This window comes from Petaurus breviceps, unplaced genomic scaffold (genome assembly GCF_028583685.1).
Source record: "Petaurus breviceps papuanus isolate PSGF00001 unplaced genomic scaffold, PetGlider_PUasm1.0 90792, whole genome shotgun sequence".
In the NCBI taxonomy this organism is placed as follows: Eukaryota; Metazoa; Chordata; class Mammalia; order Diprotodontia; family Petauridae; genus Petaurus; species Petaurus breviceps.
In genome coordinates this window covers 7,961,172-7,986,028 of record NW_027187347.1, presented here as the reverse complement: position 1 = coordinate 7,986,028, position 24,857 = coordinate 7,961,172, and the positions used below count along the sequence as shown (strand labels likewise).

General features: G+C 37.1%; 1 protein-coding gene across 4 annotated transcripts in view; it reads right to left on the bottom strand.

Moving 5' to 3' along the window:
* Positions 1-24,857, bottom strand: part of PHLDB2 (pleckstrin homology like domain family B member 2) — a 155,581-nt gene that overhangs the window by 13,017 nt on the left and 117,707 nt on the right. For all 4 annotated transcript variants that reach the window (XM_069069826.1, XM_069069827.1, XM_069069825.1 and 1 more), the window contains 3 exons: positions 15,056-15,263; positions 5,577-5,667; positions 3,340-3,486 (listed from right to left, as the gene is read on the bottom strand). In XM_069069826.1, the coding sequence (XP_068925927.1) occupies positions 3,340-3,486; positions 5,577-5,667; positions 15,056-15,263 (446 nt within the window). The remainder of the gene's footprint in view (positions 1-3,339; positions 3,487-5,576; positions 5,668-15,055; positions 15,264-24,857) is intronic.

The following is a 24,857-nucleotide window of genomic DNA, read 5'->3' as shown; positions in this document are numbered from 1 at the left end:
TACTACTACTACTACTACTACTACTACTACTACTACTACTACTACTACTACTACTACTACTACTACTACTACTACTACTACTGCTACTACTACTACTACTACTACAGATGCTTCACTGGACAGGGGAGGCTAGCAGGATACATTTGAAAATGAAGGTGATATCAATCAATCATCTAAGAAGTATTAAGTGCCTACTGTGTACCAGTCACTGTGCTAGGTGCTGGAGATATAAAAATAAAAGAAATCAATACAATTAAAAAAATAAAAGACATTATCTAATTCTCCAGATTTGTGGTTTTCCATCTTATCTTTAGGAAAATGTTATTCGGTCTGATGGAGCACACCACACATTAAGGAATGCTTAACATCACTGCAATTTAGCCGTTTAGAATATACAAGCTTTATAAGGAGCTCCAATGATGAGAGGAGTGACTGCTCAAACTACACTTTTACAAGCTGAACCCAGTAATTTGAACAAAATGGGTGCTTAATTGAATTCAGTTTCCATTCAGTAATGCTGTGAACATGTGTGGTTGACTATAGCAGTGATCAGGAGAAATAAATGTGAGTCTGGAAGAATGATTCTACTCCTCAATTTCTGGTATTCTGAGTGATGAATTCATCTGAAGCCACCACTCATCAACTTCCCCTCCCTCCTACCCTGCACTACAAGGAAGTCTAGGCATGAGGTACGTGATGGTAAAGCTATTTATTTCCAATTAAAAAAAAAAAGATGTTTTCCCTGGTGATGACTCTTGCATTCTGCCTCCCTAACACAACAACAACAACACAACCACAACCACAACAAACTCACACCAACTATATATAAGTGAAGCTAACATTGCCCTAATTAGACCCTAAAGGATTGTTAATTCAGAGGGCATAAAAATGTGAAAGAAAGTAAGCAATGTCCTCTTACAATAGTATGGCAAGAAATTAGATCTAACTTTGGTTTACGGATATAGTATCCTTCCTACAACAGGAGTATAATATGCAAAATCTCAATAAGTCTCTTACGTATATCATTTAGTTCCTTAGTTGTAGAAAGGTAATAGATATAAGATCATAGATATAGAGCTAGATGTCATCTTAGAGGTTTTCTGGTCCGTCATTTCCTTTTACAGATAAGGAAAATCAAGATCAGAGGACTTAAAGTGGATTGTCCAAAGTTTTACTGGTGATAAGTATCAGAGTTTGGCTTTAAACTGGGGTCCTGACATCAAATCCATAATTCTTCCCACTATACTACATCTATTTCTTAGGTATAAAAAAAAATGACAGATTGAAAAATGGAGGCAGAATAGACCATCTACAAGGCATTTTTTTTCCTTTTAGGCAATTGCCACACCCCTCCAAAAAAGAAAAAAAATGAGTTTACCAATTAAAAAAAAACTAGATACTTGAACACAAGATCCAGCAAGTAACTTTATTTATAAGATTCATTCCTATAATATAGCATAACTTTTTTGAATGACTGATATTATGAATTACTGATAAGCATTCAAAGTATAAAATGTTTAGATAAAAGACTGAAGATGAATATCTAAGAATTCTAACAGTTTCAGAACATGTATTATTAATATGTGAACTATGAAAAGGCCAGGGGCTCTGACTTTAATTTTGCTCTTAAATGAAGTATATGATTTTAGATGGAACATACTAGATTGAAAAGGTTCTCAAAATGGAATGACTTGACAGTATTTGCATAGTGCCTTTCTTAGAGAGTGCAAATATCTACTAGATATGCTATCTCATTTATCATCATCATGCCCTATGAATGAAAGGGAAGCAGTGATAATTATCAGTATTTCATTGATACCAAAATGGAGTCAAAGAAAGGCTATGTTAAATTACTTGGCCAGAACCACATGGTTTCAGTACTCTAATTAGACCCTAAGTGTCTGTCCCATTTCCTAGACTCTGCCAACCTCATACAACACCACATGTGCCACAAGGTATGACCAAGGAGAATGTTTTGATGGAATGGATTCTCTCACTCATGTTTTTAAAGTTGTACACAGAAATACTTACTTTACTTTTCTGACATATTTTTGTGGGTGGGTAGGAGAAAAAAAAGTCCCCTGTTCCCAAACCTCTAAGTTCACCAAATATGCTAAATACATTTTCAAAGATTTGACTTAGCTTATGAGCTTCTAGAACACACACATTAATTCACAAATAGTTCTTAAACCCCTATCATACTGCAATAGAAGAGCAGATAAGAATAGTTCTCTGCCTTCATAAAACTTACTTGTGTCTAGTAGACACACATCTATACAACACACAGACACCTATGATATACCATAATACAGAAGGGCAAAAGAAAAGTATTATTTGAGGTCTGACATTGAAGATTATTGACGGTAGGGAAGCAGAGCAGGCTTCCTAAAGATGATGTTTGAAATGGGCTACTCTAATGCAAACCTTAGCCCCCAAGAAGAACATAGACCTTAGAATATGAGCTGCTTGAGATTAGGGGACTGTTTCTGCCTTTCTTTGTATTCCCCTTGCTTAGGAGAGTCACTGTTAGGTAGCAGACACTTAATAAATACTTGGTGATTGACTGATTTACTAAATCTAGAAAGGACATGAGGGGTCATTTAGTACAACTCCCTCATTTTATAAGATGGGTAGGAATTCAATAGAGAAAGAGGGGAAGGATGGACATTGTGAACAAAGGTATGAAGATAGAACAGTTCAGAATGTGTTCAGGGTAACTTTCTAGTTTAATATGGCCTGATGGCAGAACTAAGGACAGGAAGTTATATGATATAAGAGTAGAAAAATAGGATGAATATAGATTATGGAGGAGCATGAATGCCAGGTCAAGGAATCTGAGCTTTACTTAGGCAACAGAGAGGACCTGGCAACTCTTGAGTAGAAGTCACATGACAGATCTTTGAATATCTGAAAATTATCCTGGCAGATATGGATAGTTTTGGATGGCAGAGAGTATAAGCTAGAGGAACTATTAGTAGGCTACAGAAATATTTCAGGGAGGGAGTAAAAAGAGCCTATAGAGTGGTGGCAATGAGAAGAGAGAAGAAAGGACAAAAAAAGATCATGGGATGATAGGTGAAGAGCAAGCAAAAATGTTAGAAAAATTTTTTTTGTTTCAAAATTACAAAAAAAAATCCTTCATAGTCTATGTAAGCTAGCACTATATTGGATATTTCTTTTCTTTCTAAAAAGATATTTCTTTTCTTCATGATAGAATGGTGGCTTGTATAGTGCTGGTCCAAAAAACACATTCTTCTTGTTTGATATAGAATGAATGACATGACCACAAGAGGGCAATATATACTAAATTTATCCAAATTTATTAAAAATTTGACCAACCTGTGCTCTTTGCTTCTCTCGTATTTTTACTTCCTTCTCAATTAGCTTTTGCCTTTGGCTAGTTTCTTCTTGTAATCTTTTCTCTAGGAGTTCTCGACGCCGTTTTTCTTCTTCTAGAGCTCGTTTTTTGGCCTCCATTTCACGTTCCTAAATACCACCATATATCATGCAAAAAAAATCACTGTTTTAGAGTAAGCAAACACAACTCAAATCTTCCTAATATAGTGCTTGATAAGTATAGTGGCAATGCAGTATTTAACATAAAGAATGCTGCTTGGAGTCAGGAGACCTGTGTTCGAGGCTTGGTTCCAAGACTTAATAGCTGTGTAACGTCAGGCAAGTCACTGAACCTCATTTTCCTCATTTGTAAAATGAACACAATACAATCTATTTCATAGGACTATTGCAAGGAAAGGTTTTAAACTTTAATGAAAGATGGGAGCCATTACAGGGATTTCTGCCAACACGATAAATGAGAATAACATAACTTGTAAATAGAATCAGGGTTAAGTTTTGGGATTACTGTAAGCTGAAATTCAATAACTGAGCATAACTGGGATCTAGGTATTGTTCTTATATGAAGAGTCAGTCTTTTAACTCTCTTCAAAGTTATTTCATTGTTATAACCACAAGAAAGAATGCTCTCTCCTCAAGGGCAAATTGTTCTCCAAATTCTCGTTATAGGAATTACTCTTTGAGTTTTCCCCCCAGTTGCCTGCTACAAATTTAAGGATATTAGTATAATTGTTGTTCTACTGCTTCTTGGTTAATATGAAAAATATGGAGCACATTCATTTAAATTCTAGAATAGAATGGGAGAAAGGAAAAAGAAGGGCCTTCTTTTTTTCTCCTTTTTGGAGGGCAATCGGGGTTAAATGACTTGCCCAAAGTCACCTGGCTAGTAAATGTGTCAAGTGTCTGAGGCTGTATTTGAACTCAGGTCCTCCTGACTCCAGAGCCAGTGCTCTATTCACTGTGCCACCTCGCTACCCCTAAAGAAGGGCCTTCTATAGACAGATAAAGAGATATTGGGGGGGGGGGGAAGGTTTTTTTTTTGGAGGGCAATTGGGGTTAAGTGACTTGCCCAAGGTCACACATCTAGTTTTTGTGTTAAGTGTCTGAGGCCAGATTTGAACTCAGGGACTCCTGACTCCAGGGCAAGTGCTCTATTCACTGTGCCACCTAGCCATCCTGGGGGAAGGTTCTCAAAAAACCCTGGAGAGAAATAAGGACATGGTGATCCTATTATAATATTATTTTATTACACGTTATTTACATGACATGTAATATAATATCAATGTCATTAAATAATGTTACTATGTAATCATATTATTAATAATCTTGTTGTTCAGTCTTTTCAGTCATGTTTGACTGTGGGGCCCCATCTGGAGTTTTCTTGGCAAAGATACTGGAGTGGTTTGCTGTTTTCTTCTCCAATTCATTTTGCAGATGAGGAAACTGATGCAAATGGGGTTAAATGACTTGCCTAGGGTCACACAGTTAGTCTTAGTCTTAGGTCTTCCTGATTCTAGGCCTGGCATTCTATCCCCTATGCCATCTAGCTGCCCATATTAATAATCAACATGGGCTTAAAGTAGAAGAGAAAAACATTAAGACAAAGGATTATCTAAAATCTCTTGGAAAAATACAATTTTGTCATTTATTAAAGAAAAATTTTACTTTCTATGTTACATTCACCCTAGCTTCTGGCAACTGTGATTTTTATATTTAGAATCATAGAATTTCTGAATTGGAAGAGATCTTAAAGACTAAACCTATCATTTCAAAAGATAAGAAACAAGGAACCCAGAGAGCTTCTTGTCTATCATTTATTTAACTTATTTAATTTAAGATTATGGGGCAGCTAGGTGGCTCAGTGGACAGAGTACTAGCCTTGGAGTCAGGAGGACCTGAGATCAAATCTGGTCTCAGATATTTACTAGTTGTATGACCCTGGGCAAGTCACCAAACTTTGCCTCAATTACCTTACCTGTAAAATGAGTTGGAGATGGAAATTGCAAATCACTCTAGTATCTTAACCAAGAAAACCCTAAATGGGGTCACGGAAGAGTCAGATTTGACTGAAATCATTGAACAACAATAACAAAAAATTTAAAATTATTTAACAAGGTCATACAGCCAATTAGACATAGGAAGGTCATGCCATTCTCAGCTCCAAGCTCTTTCTACCACATACACTAAAGTGACTCTCTTAAATGGATATACAGAGTACTTACCCTGGATTCAAGCAAACGTGTCTTTTCGGCATGAGCCTGTTTCAATAGCCTCTCCATTTCTTCTATTTTGGCAATATTTGAAGTGCTGGCACTGAACAAATTAAAGAGAATGGTAAGGATGCCATTATAGATTAAGAAATACCATGTTTTACATTCATGTATATGATAACATTTCCAAGAATTTCCTAGTTTAGTATGATAAATCCATAAAACACATACAGGATTGTCTCCAATATATTATTTTGCAACCAATGGTATGGGTGGTCTGATGAAACTCTATGTAGATTATAAGCAATGCCCATATGCAAGATTAGGTGACATTTGGTATTGGTTAAAAGAAGAAAAGTCAGTAAATGGTACAGATTAGGAATATGCCATCTGGAAGCAAACAAATATTATAGCACAGTATTTGATAAACCCAAAGACCCCAGCTGTGTTGATAAGAACCACTCACTATTTGATTAAAAACTATTGGGAAAACTGAAAAACAATCTGGCAGAAATTACTACCATCTCACACCCTACACCCTACTAAGTATCAAAATACATGACCTAGATATAAAAGGTTATATCCTATGCAAATTAGATCACAGGAAAAGAGATACCTTTTGCAACAACATGTAGGAGACAACACTTGACCAAATAAAGTATAGTGAGGGTCATAAGAGATAAAATGAATTACAACATCTATATAATTTTGATTACATAAAATTGGAAATATTTTCAGAAACAAAATCAATGCAGCTAAAATGGGAAAAATATGCCAAGGAATAAATCTTTTCCACAAGTTTCCTTGATAAAGGTCTAATATCTAAGACATATAAGAGCAAGTCATTCTGCAATAGATAAGTGGTCAAAGGATATGAATAGACAGTTATAAAAAAGAAGAGAAGTTATCATCAGCTATATAAAAAGGCTTCTAATCATTAACAATAAGAAAAAAGCAAATAAATACAGTTCTGAACTTCTACTTCACATCCAGAAAATGGACCAAGCTGCCAAACAAAAAGATGACAATTGCCAGAGTGGCTGTATAGTGTTAGTGGGGTTGTGAATTGATCCAGTTATTCTGGAAAGCAATTTGGAATTACATCCAAAATGACTAGCTGATATATCTATCCTTTGACTCAATGATATACTTTTACTAGGCAGATATCTACAGAGATCAGGAAAGAGGAAAAGAACCCATATTTACAAAAATACTTTTTTTGTCATAAAAAGAAGTGGAAACAAAGAGGAATGCCTATCAATTTGGAAATGACTTATCACGTTAGGGTATATAATTGTAATGGCATATTACTGTGTCATAAGAAATATAAAACGGGGCAAATTCAGAGAAATCTGGGAAGACTGATATGAACTGATACAGAATGAAGTGATAAGAACCTGGAGAACAATTTATACAATGATTATAACATTGTAAAGGAAAACAACTTTGAAAGACCTAAGAACTCTGATCAATGCTCCAGAGAAATGATAATGACACAGACACATCACATCTCTTACAGAGAGGTGAACTAGAGGTGAAGAAAAAAATGTATTATGGCTAATGTCTGTACTTGTTTTTTTTAATTATAATTATATTTATGTGTTATAAGGAAGGACTTTTCTATTTCTTGGAGGGAAAACCTGAGGAAAATGGGAGATAGTGATAGTGATGATCTTATCCAATGAAAAGAAAAACAAGGGGTGGCCAGATGGCTCTGTGAGTAAGAGCACCGGCTCCAGTGTCGGGATGACCTGGATCAAATCCGAGCTCAGATACTCAGCACCACACCCAGAAATAAATAACTGGCCGTGTAACCTTGAGCAAGTTACTTAACCCCAATTGCTTTAAAAAAAAAAAAAAGAAAAAAAGAAAAACAAGCTCATTAATGAATCTTTTTTTTTTTAAATGTATAAACTAGAAGAAGGTTTAGAGGGAAACAAACAAGTGAGACAGCTTTGGAACTTGATCCTTTTCAATAGTCCTATTAAGTATGTAGTACTTTATTATACTATACTGGTATAGTATAGTATATTTATTTACAAATAAGGAAACTGAAACCCAGAGAGGTGACAGCTTGTAATTGGCAGGACTCAATTCAGGTTTTTTTCACTTCAAATCTTTCTACCATACTGCAAATTTATAAGGATATTAAAAATAATGGAGATCAGAACGTTTCTAGAAGTATTAATTTGAAGAGAGAAGACATAAATAGGGAGATGAAAATACAAAATAATACATCATTATTCACATGTATTTTGCTGTCAACAGATATAATAGGCTGTGCCTATTAGTATTATGAGCTATTAACACTACAGTAAAATTCAAGAGTGAATGGTGATGCCATAGAATGAAGAGCAAAGGCAATTCTTTTACTTCTTCACAATTAATTGTTCATCCCTTTCCTTCCCACATCAGGCTGTTCCACACTTGCTCTTCTTTCCTCAAGCCGCATACACTTACTCCCTCAACCTGCCCTAGAAGCCGAGGACCTAATGAGACTATGCGGCATGACCTTGCCCATAGCCTCTTCTCAATGATCCCTTTCCCTCAGACCTTCTAACCAAACTTCCCTGTTTCTATCGAGAGTATTTCTAGTATTTCAGATTTACAATCCGGACTCTTTCTCACTCTACTTATCTAATCATTTGCCAAATCTTCTATTTTCTACCTCTACAATATCTCGGACATCTGGCCCCTTTTCTCCATCTACATGGCCATCACCAGTTAGTTCAGTTAGCCAGTTAGTCAACACACACTTATTAAGAACCTATTATATATAGCACACACTATACTAAGCACTGGGAACATAGAGAAAGGAAAAATAAAACTCACCAAAAAACCTCCAAAAGCCTGCTCTCAAGGAGCTTGCAATCTAATGGCAGAGGCTCTCACCTACCACTAATTGGACTACTGTAATAGTTCCCTAACTGGTAGCACTGTATTAAGAGTCTTCTCCAGGCCAGCTAAGCTAAAAACTGTTATTAGCAGCAATAGCGATGATGCACATACTGGAGCTGTGCATCAGTGTCCTGACTACTTAGCTCCATATGCTCATTACCTCAGCATCTTCAGTGGAATGGAAAATTTACACACCATTGAATCTTGAAATCTCTTGGCTTTTAGCACGTTATTCTTCATTTCAAGCCACGTGCTTGTTTCACAGTGGATATCTTGATACAGGAGAAGCACATTTTTCCCCTTTAATCACATAACTTTGGCAGCAAGTGGTAAACTTGCTACAAAAAGGGATGTCTCAACAAAAAATGTGAAGGTCAAATCTACCCACAATGTGACAGAACACTACATTTCCACAGGACATTTCCTGTGGCATAATAAACCATGAGGCTAAGCTCATGTCACCAGAATTCCAGCATGGAATTATATCCTTAATTTATATATAATTTGGGGGTATGCTACTATACAATTAAACAAAAATCATACCAGAAATTTATCTCCTACTCTTTTTTTTCAACTGGGCTTCAAAAAAGAAAACAAGAATGACATCTCCCTAATCTAGTATCTTTTGTCCTAGTAGGCAGATTTTTTTTCCAAAGGGCATTCTTATTGTGTTTTCCTGAGGTAACTTTCTTAATGCAAATTGCATAGAGAGGCACTGTAGTGAAGATGGATAGAATAAACTGGTTCCAAAGCCAGGAGAACTGAGAGTGAAGTCCCAATTCTAACACACACAGAGTCTATGACTTCAGGCAAGTTGGCAAGTCCCTTAAGCCCCAAGGGCTCTAGGTAACTTTCTGAGACTAAGGTATTGAGAAGTAAATACCAAGAGTTCCTCAAATAGAAGCTCCCTATACCAATAAAAGCATAGATCCAGTTCCAGACAACTATTAATGAAATATGCATTTTCTATCAAAGAATAGAGCCCTAGGGATAACATGGTATGGTGGAAGGTACAATGAACTCAATGTTTCCTTTGATACAATAGAAGTGCCTTGAGAACAGACATTGCTTTATCATTATTATTTTTTTTTCAGGGTTAAATGACATGCCCAGGGTCACACAGCTAGTAACTGTCAAGTATCTGAGGCCAGATTTGAACTCAGGTACTCCTGACTCCAGGGCCAGTGCTTTATCCACCTTTTATTTTAAATGTACAATCATTAATAATGAAGTAATATTAAACGCTTGATTGACATTAAAAATATCCTGGCTCTGGTACTGACTAGCAAACATGACTGGGTGAGCTCTGCTCAATTGCTGTTCAAAAGCTTCTGACCCATGAAGAGCCACATGTGACCACTGGCTAGGTAGTCTAGGTAAGTAGTAGAGTCTGCTAATTTTAGAATTCAGTGTATTTGGCATTGGTAACACAATCTTTCCCTTCTCCTTTCAAAGATATCTTATCAATAAAATGAGGATGGGAGACGGGTGTTATATAGCCATAGGGTTAACTACTCCAGACTGTTATAATATAATTTCCCTCCTTAAGTCTCTAATGGAGCCTTGGTAAGAGCACTTTAGGAGGTATTGATAATGCTTAAACATATTCTTTTACTTTTAGGGGGAAAAAAAAGATAATCCATAACTCGTCAACTGCTCTTACTGACATCTCAGAGCTATTCCTCCCATCAATAAGAGGACATTATGTGAAGGGAGAAAAAATGTATTTATTCCTTAAAAGTAGGTAAGAGACCTTACAAACCCCTTAAGATCCAAGGTCTCTTTCACATAAAATTACTATCTAGTCTCATGTTCCATATACTGTGCTTGTGAAGTTGCCTTTTTCAAACCTAAGAGCAGAACTTTGCACTTATCCCCATGACATCTCATCACAGAAGAACCAGTCTATTCCTCATCTCTCTCCACTCCCCAACCCTTGCCAAAGTCTTAGAGGATACCCATTCGGTCATCCATCAGGGCCAATGTCTGACACCCTTATTATGAGCAAGAAACTCTGTATGCTGCCATCAAGACAAAAACAAAAAATTCCTGACCTTGATGAGCTTAAATGCATTCATCACCCCTTCCGTACTTCAGACCATTTGCAGATTTGATAAACAGCTCTTTTATGTTTACATTACTAAAGTCTGTAATAAAGAACTACTTTTCTGTCTCAGCATCTAGTTCAATGGCAAATTCCTAGTTATCTGATAAAGTGAAGGTGACAACCGACATTTTCATACTAAAAGGTCAAGTGTTCAAAATTTCATCAATATTATTTAATATTACAAGAAAGTTATCTTTTCTAGTTCCCCAAGAGAAATTTAATGTGATGCAGAAAAGCCACTGGATATAAGATTTGTTGAGTTGGAAGGAACTGTACACATAATTTAGTTCAAGCTCTTTGTTTTACAGATTAGGAAACTGAGGCCAGGATATTACTATAACACATATCCTATGATGTGCTTGAAATAATAAAATAGCCTCCATGTGCACATATACATGAACACACACACATACACAGACATGCTATATATATGTATATATATATATATATATAATGTATATATATTAATATACAATGGTTCATCTTGGGTACTATGCCAAGAAATCAAATGTGCTCCCTCTTTTATTATTTAAGTTTCTTTCCTATTATTTCTACTATATAAAACACGGTGAATCATTATTAGAAACAGGTTTAAATGTCGTTATCCAAAAACATCCCATATAAAGTCATTAGATTAATGGTGTTTGTGACTAATTCCTATGGGTTTATAGTTTTATGCACACATTTGGTGGAAATACTTTAAAATGTAACACAAAGAACATGTACAGGCAATGTGGTGCAGCGGAAGGGGTGTTAGCTTCGAAGTCAATCAATACCGGTTCAAACCCCTGACTCTGCTACATTGGGTAAGTCATTTAATCTCTCTGGGCCTTATCTTTAAAAGACCAAGTTAGGAACAGATGATTTCCAGCTCTTGATCCTTGAAATGGATCCAGCTTATGATCCTAGAAATCTTCAAGTTGATAAGGTGGAAAATGTTCAGCTTTATTCAATGTCCACTGAAATTTTCACAAACACGACATGATCCTGAATCTGTTGAATTCCAACCACTGAGTAACTTTCCCTTTTTCTTAAAACTCTGCCTTACTGACAGCTATCATCATAACTCCTATGACTTCATCAATATAAATGTGTATCCACATGGCTTAAGTATTACCCAAATTCCTTTAGTGTAGAAGATGGCTTGGAGCCCACTACAGGAACACAACTTATGTTATCCATAATGTGAACTCAAAAACTACCTATATGAACCACTGGCTGAAGAGTTAACATGAATAAAAAATAATACGTGGTGCCACAAGAGCATCTGTAAAATAATCCCTCTGGTGGGTCAGAGCCGACAAAGGCAGAAACCGATCTTCCTGACCTTGGAACGATGCATGCACAATTTTATTCAGCCTTTAAGTGATTGTTACCATCATTTCAATCTAGCAAATAATGATCCAAACACTAAGCTTCAGACTCTCCATCTCCCCCCACTTCCATGAATTCTAACTATTTTGATCACAGCAGGGCATCTCTGGCACTATGTAAATACTTGTTCAATCATTAATGCTGGAATTGTAATAAACTGCTCTGTAATTATTCTGAAACAGCAGCATTGATTCTCTTCTCCCACACACTGCTTCTTGGCAGCACTGTTAGGCTAGAGTTTGCCTTTGAAATGATTTAGTTTTTGATTTCTAAAATCCTACGACTCATGGGTTATATATCTGAGTGCTTCATGAAATTTGGTAAATGACCCACTAAACAAGGTCATGCTGTTTTTTCAATGGATGCTTCTATCTCAGGTGATCACCTCTGGAAAGAGAGAAAATGCTCTAAAACTTATATGCTGATATTTCCAAAATGCTTTCAAACTTAAATCTTGTTTTATTTTCATGAAATTCCTATATGGAACAGAAGGGAAAACAATATTGCTTTAATTTTTATAGACAAGAGGATCAGGCACAGAAAGTTTCCTTAAGAGAGTAGAAAGTCAGTGGTATGTCAATATTCTCAGCACAGTGCCACTAAAGGTAATCATTGGTGTTGTTGTTCAACCTTTGTTCTTGAAGAGGACCAATGGTATCACATGAGCATGAACTGGATTTGTGAGACAGAACCTTGCTTGGTTCTCCAAAGTCATCAGAGTCCAGTGGCCAAAAGATCAAGATGACTGGCAATGGCCCAGGATGTAGTGGATGACCTTGGCCTTCTACAGGTTATAGTATAGGAAAAGACAACTGGGCTTGCAGCCAGAATACGCAGGTTCAAATCCCGGCTTTACTATTTACAGACTGTGTGTACTTGGAGAAGTCATTTAACTACTCCAGGACTTAATACTATCATCTGCAAAATAAGATAGTTGGAAAATGAGGGAGTTGATCTGGATGTTCTGTTAAGATATTTCCAGAGAAAACTCTTCTGCTGATACTATTATTTCAACTGATGTATTTTGAATTCCCAGGGCTATGTGGAACTGGGGCCTCTACAACTCAAGCTCGGAGATGTTAGGGTCTGTTTGTTTATCCTGATTTTGCAGAGCATCTGGTATTATGATAGAATCTGAGATCTAATAGTCAAAAGAGTCTTAGAGTTCATGTAGTCTAACCCCCTTGTTTTACAGATTAGCAACTAAGACTCAGAATAGTTAATCCATTTGCCAAGGTCACAAGGTAATATAAGACTAGCTAGCACTTCTATAGTGCTATATGGCTTGCAAAGCACTTTGCAAACATTAGGTCATTTTATCCTCACAACAACCCTGGGAGGGAGGCACTATTATTTTTCCAATCTAATGAGGTAGATAGAAGTCAAGTAACTTTCCCAGGGTCACACAGCTAGTAATAAGTTCCTGAATCAAGATATGAACCCAGACTTCCTAGTCTCTCCACCACAGTATTACCTAGCCGCCTTTGTGGGCTGTACACTAGGCACTTAAATACACAGATGCCCTACCTCAACTAAGGAGACCAACTAATGGCAACTCCTCAACCCCAACACACATCAATAGAAAGCACTCAGTCAACCAAGGGTTTTAAAAAAGAAAGAGAGAGAAAAACAAAAACATGTCAAGCAGTAGCTCACAAGAACATTCCAATTCATTCAGATTCTCACTGGAATCCTGAAACTAATAAATTTTTCCACTATCAAATTTCTACCTATTCAGGATTGGTCCTTCCCACACTAATAAAATGTCCTTTAAGCATATCTTCTACCTTCCTACCTTTCTAATCCTTGCTAGCCAAAAGTTGCAACAACTTATTGCATTCCCTTTCCCTGATATTTTCTCCTATATATCCATCCCTATCCAGTTCAATTCAATTTTTTCCAGGTTCACTTTAATACTGGTTATACCTCTACCTGTCTTTTCCACCATGCCCTTTGAAATCACCTCTCTAATTATTATGAACAAAATCAGTCATGCCCTGTTCTTATCTTTTAAGTGTTCCTTCTCCTCACACTAACTAAAATTCTTCCTGAGGATACCACAAATCCAGGACTATAACATCATAGGATCACTGAAGTTGGAGCTCAAAAGGGACTTTTTAGTTGTTCTCATTATGGAATCTTGGAATTAGAAGAGACTTCCAGGCTCAATCCCTTCTACAGAATCTCCAGTCTTGTTTGAAGCCCTCCTTTAAGTGACAGGAAACCTTTGACTTCCTAAAGCAATTTCATTTTCAGATCTTCATCACCTCTCCCCTGGACTATAATCCTATGAACATCTGTCCCTCCTATGCCTTGTTCCATACCATCCTTTAAGTGCTATCTTTCATGAGATGAATTCATTATACAACACTTTGTTTATCTCAAAGGGACAACACAGATGCAAAATGAGACCAAACAAACCAAAAAACTTTCAAGTATTTTAATGTTTGGATTTAGCTAAAGCTATATTACTAAAAACATACTCTAAGAACTGTGAAGGTTCTGCCTCTAATGTAGGCATTTGCTGCTTTGAGGAGGTAAAGTAGTGGCTGAATAGACTGCAGGGTTTCCGTAGGTCTAAGTCCACTGGTTCCATCTAGTTAGACTCAGGATAAAATCATGGAGTAATTTAATATAGAGGAGAATCTACTGTACTATATCTCACATCCAGTAAGGATGACAGGGCACAGATAGAAAATGAATGGAAAGGGCTACATTTCCTTGCCTGGAAAACATTTTCACTGGGTCACAACATTTGGACTTTGAAACTAAAACTGACTTTTGTTGGAGGAGTTCAAGCATTTGGAACAGCATACATGATGTCAAGTCTTTTAATATATAGATTAGTTTTTACTGAATTCCTCCCTCCCTCTGTCCCTCCCTCCCTCCCTTCCTTCCTTGTTTGCTTCCTTCCCTCCCTCTTTCCTTCCTTCCTTCCTTCCTTCTTCTCTTTCTTTCTTTCAAATTCTTTGCCATAGAAGATAGATGGTAGAGGGGGGAGGGTGGATATAGAGGGAAAATCCATGAAAATCTTCTTTAAAAAATCTTAATCTCCAGTAACAGCCTTGCTTTTTAAAATGAACAAATGTCTTTTACAAATCAGAAACCTTACCTGGAGATATTGTCAGGAGAGCAAGCAGAAAGGCTGGTTTCCATGCTGTCAGAGCTATCCATGCTCAAAGTATCAAAGGCATGATCCTTGTAACTATGATCTGAATATTGGAAACTATTCAAATAGACATTTGATTCAGATGCAGTTCGGTTGTAAAAATCAGAAGATTTCTGCCTTTGTCCTTCATTCATCTGTTGGTGATTATACCCTAAAAGAACCACATGCAAAAAAAAGTTAGTTTCTTTCATTTTTCTATCTTGAGATCTCATTAGAAAGAAAAGAGCCTATAAACCCATAGGCAGCAATAAAAAACATCTGCAAATGAATTCTGAGTACTGTTCTAATTTGTTTCTAGGCAGTTGTGATCAAAGAAACTTAGTGTACTCTCACACCTCAAGCAAAAGATAGAGTTGAAGAAGGGGCTTTATGAGAGCCTTCTCTTAGGAACAAATCCTAGGATTCAGGTTACTCATTTCACACAGTGCTCCTGGATAGTTCCTTCACATTCACTTCAAACCCATGAAAACTCTGGACAAATAAACCCCAAAAGACCACAACCTGGGCACTGAAGCCTTAAGGCTTTGGATGGCTCCCTCTAGAGTTGTTTTAAATGACAAACTACCAGGAGGAAATCTGGTTAAGAGAGTTTCCATGGCTTTTGTGAAAATGAGAGACAAGAGAAGAGTCAGGATCCTTTACTACCACTACTACAGAGAGTCAAGAGGATCAATCTGGGCAAGTCATGGCACCTCTCTGGGCCTCAGTTTCCTACTCTGTAAATTAAAGAGATTGGACTATGTAACCTCTAATGATACTTTCAGCTATTAAGTTTAGATCTTATATTTTCCTTCTCTCTTCTTTTTCAGCTTCTCTCAATGGCCTGGAATTTAAAAAAAAAAATTAAATATGAACCTCCCTATAGAAGCCCTCCACCCCACTCTCACCTCAGTCTTAACACTGAAGCATCAAAATTTTGGAAAGATTGTGGGTAAAAGCAGGTGACAAGACCATGTGACAGAACAGCCCTAAGACCAGCTGTTTCATCTCTTTCCTAGATCATGACCTCTTTGAACAGCCTATAGTGAATTCTTGTCATTAAAAAAAAAATGCTCCTCAGACAGTTTTAACCTGGTGATTTATGCTTATGTTGTGAAATACTTCCCTTCTAACTAGCCCTGGCTATAATCAATGATGAGACACGGTTTCACCAAAATAGTAGTTTGGGTTCAATTCTGAGTACTAATTATGCATGCTAATGTGAAAATGTAGCATGAAAAAATTAAATTTCAAGTTAATAAAATAAAACAAAACAAAAACCCCTTATCTTAGCCTACATTTAATTTTAATGTTCATCTAATATTTCCATGGCCTGATAAACTTTCTATGAGAGCCATTGACAACAAAATTGGTTGACTTGACCTTCAGCTCCTTTTCTCTCCTGTTTTGGTAAGGTGCTGCTGCTGCTGCCTGTCCTTGGGTGAAGTGGCCAAAAGACAAGGGATAGGAAGAAGGAATAAAAATTCATCTCAAATTGGTCCATCAATGCATTGACTATTTTTATGACAACTGACTATTAAACTTCTATTTATATAGCAGCCATGTCAACTTTAACACAGTATTACAGTCCTAGACATCTCTTCAGAATGCTGATTAGATCCATGTAGAGCATTCATGCTAGTAAGTAGTTTGGGACATTTCGAGAAATAAAGTGAGACTTTTAGTCTTAAAAGTTAAGTAATTTCTGGGGAAACACTAACAGTTCATTGATATGAACTGTCATTGTGCATTAAAATAATTCCAAAAATGAACTGATCAAAGGAAGGCAATGAAACAGAAAGCATATTATGAGACATTATGAATCTTCATCACATAAGCAAGGAAATAAAGTCATGGCATAAAGATGAGTGGAGCTTTTGTCTTGAAAATACACCAAAGGTCAGAATATTGTACTACTTCTTTAAATTTACCTTTGATACTTGAGCCTTTGGGATGACTAATTGCTCCTTTTAAAGTGTTTCCCATGATTCATTATGGAAGAAGAAAAAGATTGTACAAGTGAACATTCCTTTGGCCTTTCAACAAAGGCTTAGGACTCATAAAATTTCCAATGGGCACCAATCACAGTAAAGAGATTTCCTTACTTAGCAATGAAAAATGAATGCACAATATATACAGTAATGTGGTAGAAAATACACAGGGGTGAGTAATGAAAGATTTTATTTTCTTCTTTTCTTTTTAAAATAAGGTTGTCATGGTCACCCTTCCTCTTCCTGAATACCAATGATTTAAGACAATCCATCACTTACACAGCAATTGAGATTTATTTTTAGGAGCAAAATATCATTTTTATATTTCTAAATGCACATGACCCACAGCTGCTATGAAAAAAGTTTTGAGTTTAAATGTAATGAATTAAGTAATTGTGAAATATATAAACAATGTGAAATATATAAACAATGATCAACATTCACTGCATCTTAGTGATATAGGCAGGTTAATAAGATTGTCTGATTTTAAGGGACACTGAGGCACATATAATAATAATAGCTAACATTTATATAGTGCTTACTATGGGCCAGTCACCAGGCTAATGGCTTTACAATTAGTATCTCATTTGGTCCTGACAATAACCTTGTGAGGTAGTTGCTATTGTTATGCCTATTTTACAGATAAGGAAAGTGAAGCAGGAAGGGTTAAGTGACTTGCTCAGGGTCATATAGTTAATAAGTGTCTGAGGCTGGATTTGAAACAAGGTCTTCCTGACTCCAGACTTGGCACAATATCCACTGCACTACCCAGCTACACTGACAATGATGTGCTAAGTAGAGGATGGCTACAAAACCACCAGATCTTTTAGTTCTCACTTAGTTGCCTACTTTAAATGGCCATATCTCAGGACAAGAGGCTACACTACCATTCAGAAGAAGCATAAAAGTTATGTATGCTTCGGCATATGTATCCTTCCCAATTCAAAAGTTAGTTATAAGGATTGTCCTTATTCTATCATAAGAACCTCATCTTAAGTACCAAAATCAGAATATTCTAAAAAATGTTCTAAGAAATTCTTGGTACTTTGGGGGGGGAGGGGGGGCAGAGTCAAGATGGTGGAGTAGAAGTAGGACCTCCCAGTGGCTCCAGCTTCCACCTTCCCCAATCAATGTAAAAAGGGGACTCTGAACAAACTTTGGAGCTGCAGAACCCCAAAAATGCCACAGAGAAGCTAACTTCCTGCTGAGGACAGCCTGGCAGGCCGGCAGGAATTGGCTAGCGCATTGGTCTGGGAGCTGAGCCCAGGCCCGTGTGAGCTGGAGGTTTTAGACCAAGGGTGGGTCTGACCAACTGCCAGCCAGAGGAACTCCAGATCAACAGCAGCTGTGGCCATTTCCAGGTTTAACAACACATAGATGAGAAGGACAAAGTGAGAGGTCAGTGCAGTCTGGACTTTGGGACCCAGTAAGTGGGAGTACCTCGACTTTTGCCCCCAGGGAGAGAAGCCACTGAGACTCCTCCGGCACAGCCAGCCAGCACCATGTGGCAGCTTCAGCTCCTGGCCTGCAGAGTGTAGGGGGAGCAAGCGACGAGTCTGAGGGGCAATCGCTCTTGCTTTAACCTGCTTGGATCTGGACTGCGGTCTAGGGTGGAGGTCATGGGGTGTGTTGTCCAGTTGCCAGAGCATGTGCAGGCCTCAGAGAGGGCACCCATCTAATACCTCCGGCGGCTGAGAAAACCCCAGAGTTTGGCACAAAAGCTCCCCTGTCTGGTGGCAGAGTCATACTGTGGCAAAAAGCCCAGGGGTCAAGTGACTGAGGGGCGACATGACCAGGCAAAGGAAACAAAGCAGACAGAAGATTCCAACATTAGACTCCTATTTGGGGGACAAAAAGGAGCAAAGCATGGAACAGGAGGAAGACAGTGAAGTCAGAACTCCTGCACCAAAAGCTTCAAAGGAAAATACGAGCTGGTTACAGGCCATAGAGGACCTTAAGAAGCAGATAAGAGAAGTGGAGGAAAATAATGAGAAGAGATGGGGAAAGACAGAATGGGGTAAACTATCTCATATAGAAGAGGCAAGGGAAAATGGTTACAATAGAGGGGAAGAACAGAAAGGCAAAAGGGAACGGATCAACCTTATTCTCACTGAATTTGGCTTGGGGAGGGAATGACATACACACTAAATAGGGTACCTCACCCTACAGGAGAGTAGGGGGAAAGGGGATGAGAGGGGGGATGATGGAATAGGGGGCAGGCTGGTGGGGAGGGAAGTTGGAAGCATCCACTTTTGAAAAGGGATGGGATCAAAGTAGAAAATAGAACAAGTGGGAAGTGGGATAGGAGGGAGGGAAATATAGACAATCTTTTACAATATATCTACTATGTTATTGTTTTGCATCAGCTACACATGTACAACCTATACTGAACTGCTTATCTTCCCAGTAAGGGTGGGTGACAAAGGAGGAAGGGAATGAATCTGGAATTCAAAGTTTTAAAATTAAATGTTTAAATATATAATATATATACTATTATTAATACTATTTTACATGTAATTGGGAAATAAGATATACAGGCACTGGGGCATAGAGAGCCACCATGGCCTACTGGAAAAGTCGAAAGGAGTATGGGAGAAAATGTGGGAGAGAGCAGAATGGAGGAGGGGATATCCTGTGGGACTGCTATTTTGCGGGCGGTGGGTAGGAGAAAAATGGGGAGAAAATTTGTAACTCAAAATCTGGTGGAAATGAGTGATGTAAATCAGAAGTTAATAAATCATTTGAAAAATGGAAAAAAAAGAAAAAAAGAAATTCTCAACATGTTTAATAGTGTCACTAAAATGCTGAGGTTGCAAGTCTCCTTGTAGATGGTGAGGAGTAGTTCTAAACAACTTGATATAGATCAATATTAGCATTTCCTTGAGTAGCTTATTGTCAAAAACCTTTGGTCAGAATGGACCTTGGCAGGGAATCCATACACTGAAAAATACTTTTCATACAACAGTTTAGCAACCATGGGAATTTTCTGATTTCTGGTTGGGTATACTTGTGCATACATGACGAAATGATCATTCACTTCCAAAATCTGACAAGTCCTTACTATATCCTTTGAGAAATTAATTCAATGCAATAAAAAAAAGTTCTAAAAGCAGCCTTTGTGTTGGATTTCAATAGGGTAAATCATACCCATCCCAGCCACTAAGTTCAAATTCTCTTTGTGGTACTTTGAACCATTGTAGTGGTCTATCGTATTCACTATAAGAACCTTTCTGCATCTCTATATTGTTGTTAAATTGTTTCATTTGTGTCTGACTTCATTTGGCATTTCCTTCTTCAGTTCATTATACAGATGAGGAAACTAAGGCAAACAGCATCAAGTGATTTGCCCAGGCTCTTAGCTATAAGGGTCTGAGGCTAGATTTGAACTCAGGTCTTCCTGACTCCAGGCCTAGTACTATCCACTGTACCATCTAGTTGCCTGTTTTATATAGTTAAATTCAAAAGAAATTATTTTAAGTGATTATAAATAAGATGCAGATATGAAAGCAAAAAATACAAGGAAAGCTAACCACTTGCACATTTGTTCAAAAAGCTGAAAAAATATATACATACATATGCATATATGTATATGTGTATATATGTATTTTTATGTATGTATGTATACACACAAGCTATCATTCAACTGAACTGTTATGTGTAATCTTATGTCACCTTCTAAAATAATTTTATCCATGGGTCTCCATAGTCATTAGGGATCAAGTTATTGGCCTTTCTGTATCTGAAAGCAAACAGTCTTTCTGCCATCATAACAATACTCAGAGCTTCACCTTGAACCCTGACACTAAGAATAGTTCCAAAGCCTTTAAAATACATAAACTTTCTTTCTTTCTTTCTTTCTTTCTTTCTTTCTTTCTTTCTTTCTTTCTTTCTTTCTTTCTTTCTTTCTTTCTTTACATATTCATTTATTTATTTAAAAAATTTGATTTCCAAATTCTTTCCTTCCCTTCCTTTAGCCCCTCCCTCACCCACTGAGAAGGCAAGCAATATGATACTTATTATACATAAGTATAATGTGAAGTCATTCAAAATGTATTTCCACATTAGCCATGTTACCAAAAAAAGAAAAAAGAAAGAAAAAGAAAGTGGAAAAAAAAAAGCTTTAATCTGTACTCAGAGTCTGTCAGTTTTCTCTCTGGAAGTAGATAGCATAAAAAATACAAACTAATCTTTACTTGAACTGAACTTTCCAGTCTCAGATCTTGAACTATTTTTGCTTCATTGTCCCCCAACTCCAATGCCTTAGTTTGAAGAATGAGATCCAATATATTGGAGCAAATGCTTTTCATTTCAGGCACAAGCCTGCATGCGATTATCACTGAAACAAAGACTTTTCTTTTTATTGGCCCCTTGAAAGACTGAAACAGAAGTTTTACAATAAGTTAATGAGAATTATCCTTCCCCATCCTGCCTCTGAAAATTACCAGAATTTCTGCAGGTAGAAGAGTGAAGTGTTCTTCAAAAGGAACAAACTTGGGAGTCTATCTATCTATGCCCATGGCACTGTCATTGTTCCAAACATTTTTAGAACTCCCCCTTTTTTTTTTTCTAAAGCAGCATTCAGAGACTATTTATAACCACAAAAGAAAATCAATTGCATTCTTGCATATCCTTCCTTGGCCCTCTACCCTTTTCTACTTCCTTCTCTCTGCTTCATAATGTTGATGACTACCCTAGAGCTGAGACAATGGGAAGAAAGGATATAGGGATAGAAACTGAGTGGCTTTGAGTAGGACACTAAGGGGGTGCTTATTTGGAACACACTAGAAAGCAGGCTCTGGATATAGAGAGAGAGAATATGCCTCTACTGCTCACCACCTTATGTGATCTTGAGTAAATCATTTCATTTCTCTGGACATTCCATTCATACATCTGGAAAATGAGGAGGTTGGACTAGATGTCTGAGGTCCCTCCCAGTTCTAAACTTATGAACCTAAGAAATTAGGTTGAAATGAAATTAGTTTGTTTGTATCCCCATAGTTATGGGATAGATATGTGGTGCAGCAGACAGAATGCTGGGCCTGGAGTCAGGAAGGTTCAGCTTTCTGAGTTTAAATCTGACCTCAGAGACTTACTAGCTGTGTGACCCTGGACAAGCCTTAAGCCTAAACTTAACCCTTTTGCTTCATTTTCCTCATGTGTAAGATGAGCTGGAGAAAGAAATGGCAAACCACTCCAGTATCTCTACCAAGAAAACCCTAAATGGGGTCATGAAGAGTTGAACATGAATGAAGTGACTGAACACTCATACCTGTATTTCATACAAAACTCTGAAAAAACACTCTGTTCTTTGTGAAGCCTTTTGTAATCATCCCCGATTTTCAACTGCCCTCCCTACATAAATTTATCTTTTATGTATTTCATATGAAATATTTTGTATATTCTTATCTATGCACATATTTTCTTTCCTGACAGAATGAGGTCTAAAGGAATGACCAATCCCTTAAGAGCAGGGACCCTTAACATTTTTATCTTTGTATTATCCCCTTTGCTTGTTTCACATAGTAGGTGATCAATGAATGTTTGCTGAGTAATTGATTGATAGATAGGTGGGCATAACCTTAATACATGTAAATCTCAGTAGAAGTTGAAGGTTTCCTACAGGTTTTAGTGAACATTTTTGTCATTCTCACATTAGGATAAAATCTCACACTTCCTTGCCTTCTTAATAGAAAAAACCACACCATTGTTCTAGATACATTTATATTCAGTAATATTTGTTTATATTGTCCTTATCTCCACCCCTCCCCCATTCTTATGGTACTTTACTTACAAAATTACCTTAGAAATCCTGATGTTTGAGGGGACAACCTATTTCTAATTTATTAGTCCCAATCTTCCTCTGGCTCTTTGCCTCCACATTCCAACTATATCACACCAAGGGAAAAAATAATTGCTTTTATTACTGCCACCAACCCCTCTTCCCATCCCCTAATCGCCCCCCAAAAAAAGAAAGAGAGGAAGAAAGAAGGAAAAAAACAATGAATAAACAAAACAGAAAACATGAATGAAACTATTCCTTCATTCCTTATTGGCCCCATGGAACTTTGAAAAGCTGGGTCCTTAAAGATATTCTTTTAACAAGGCATGCTAATAAGTGTCAATGAAGTGTCAATGGAGTAGTATTATGGGTAGAGAAGCCTCCTTCACCTTCTGCAAATTAAATAAAGACAGGTCATCCACTGCTCTTGGTGATGGTGGGGGTTATGGAAAAGAATAGCAGAGGAAAATTACTTACCCTTCCAATGTCTCAGATAATCTAGTTGTTCATATAGGCAGAAAAATTAGGAAAGAACTGAAGGAGTTGAAAAGGGATTTCAGAGCACTTCACACCTTTTATGTACTAACACAAATAGCTAGTTTACTGGAGAATTCACCCAAAGCATGAGGACAGAATTGGTTAGAGCTAAATCTATTTATTTAGAACATCAGATAAAGGCACCATTACAAATTCCACAAGCTGATGTTATGCCTTCTTGTGTTCACCACATCAGAATTAGACTAACTCAAAGCTTCAATGTATGAATGGGTCTCACCTCTCCCTCTTCTTCTCCATACCATTCTTTGGTATGGGAATCATAGAATCAAAGATCTAGAGGTGGATGGGACCTCGGAGGCTAACCCTTTCATTTTACAGATGAGAAAACAGAAGCAGGTATGAGAAGAAGGTGACTTGTCCAAGGTCACACAGGTAGTTAACTGTTATAGATAGGATTTTAACCCAGGTCCTCTGACTCCTGAGACATTATTCTTCCCATTACACCTCACAGGCTTCCTCATAAGTAGTAGTAGTAACTTGCCATATCTTTTGATGGGTTGAATTCTGCTAAGATGCATTGCTATTCAGGCAGAATTAATCAGGAATGTGATATTATGGCCAACGTGTAACAAAAATTTGAGAGATAATTTAGAAAAAGAGAAGATATAGACTGTTTACATGGATGAGGAGGGCAAAACTAACCAGTATTTCATCAAATCAATACCTCATAGCTCACCTGCTGAGAAATTCACTCTTCCTAATCCCAGTCCAGAGGAAGAAGAGGGAAGTTATAGATGTCACAAATGAAGAAAGTTGCAGAAAGAAAGGAAGGAAATGCAGGTGGCCAGAATCATGAAGGATGACAATAAGATATAAAAAACATACAATGAATACTACCAAGATATAGCATTTAAATTAATGAGAATATTAGTAATAATGCCAAGTCTTCCATTAAGTGTTAATAAATCACTCAGTTCATATTTCCCCATTAGAAAAACATTACAAGTATACAAGATTCAAGTTTAAAAATGAGGGGGGGGATTAATTACATTAAACATGCTAAACTTTTTTTAAAGTGTAATTATTATTAGGTCAAATGCAAACACTCCTCAAACCATTATCAAATGAAAATCAAAAACAAGCCCACACTTACGAATGTTTCTTTTCAAAAGAGACAATGTCAAATCATTTCACAAAGCAAATATTAATCCCTTTAAAAATAAAAATTCCAAACTCTTCTTATGTTGAGGTCATATTTTTTATAAACTTTGCAATAATCTCCTCTTCTTTAACAGTTTCTAAATGCATCCAGGTCCTTTTATTTTTTTAAGAGATGACGCATTTTTTGGCTATTCATTTATGTTTTTCCTACCCTCTGTTCCTACCTTCCCCCCCCCTCCTTTCCCCCCTTCCCCCCCACACCAAAACAACCAAACACGCAACAAGACCACAAGAACAGGGCACAAGACCCCGCGACAACAACATCCTTCTCCTATAA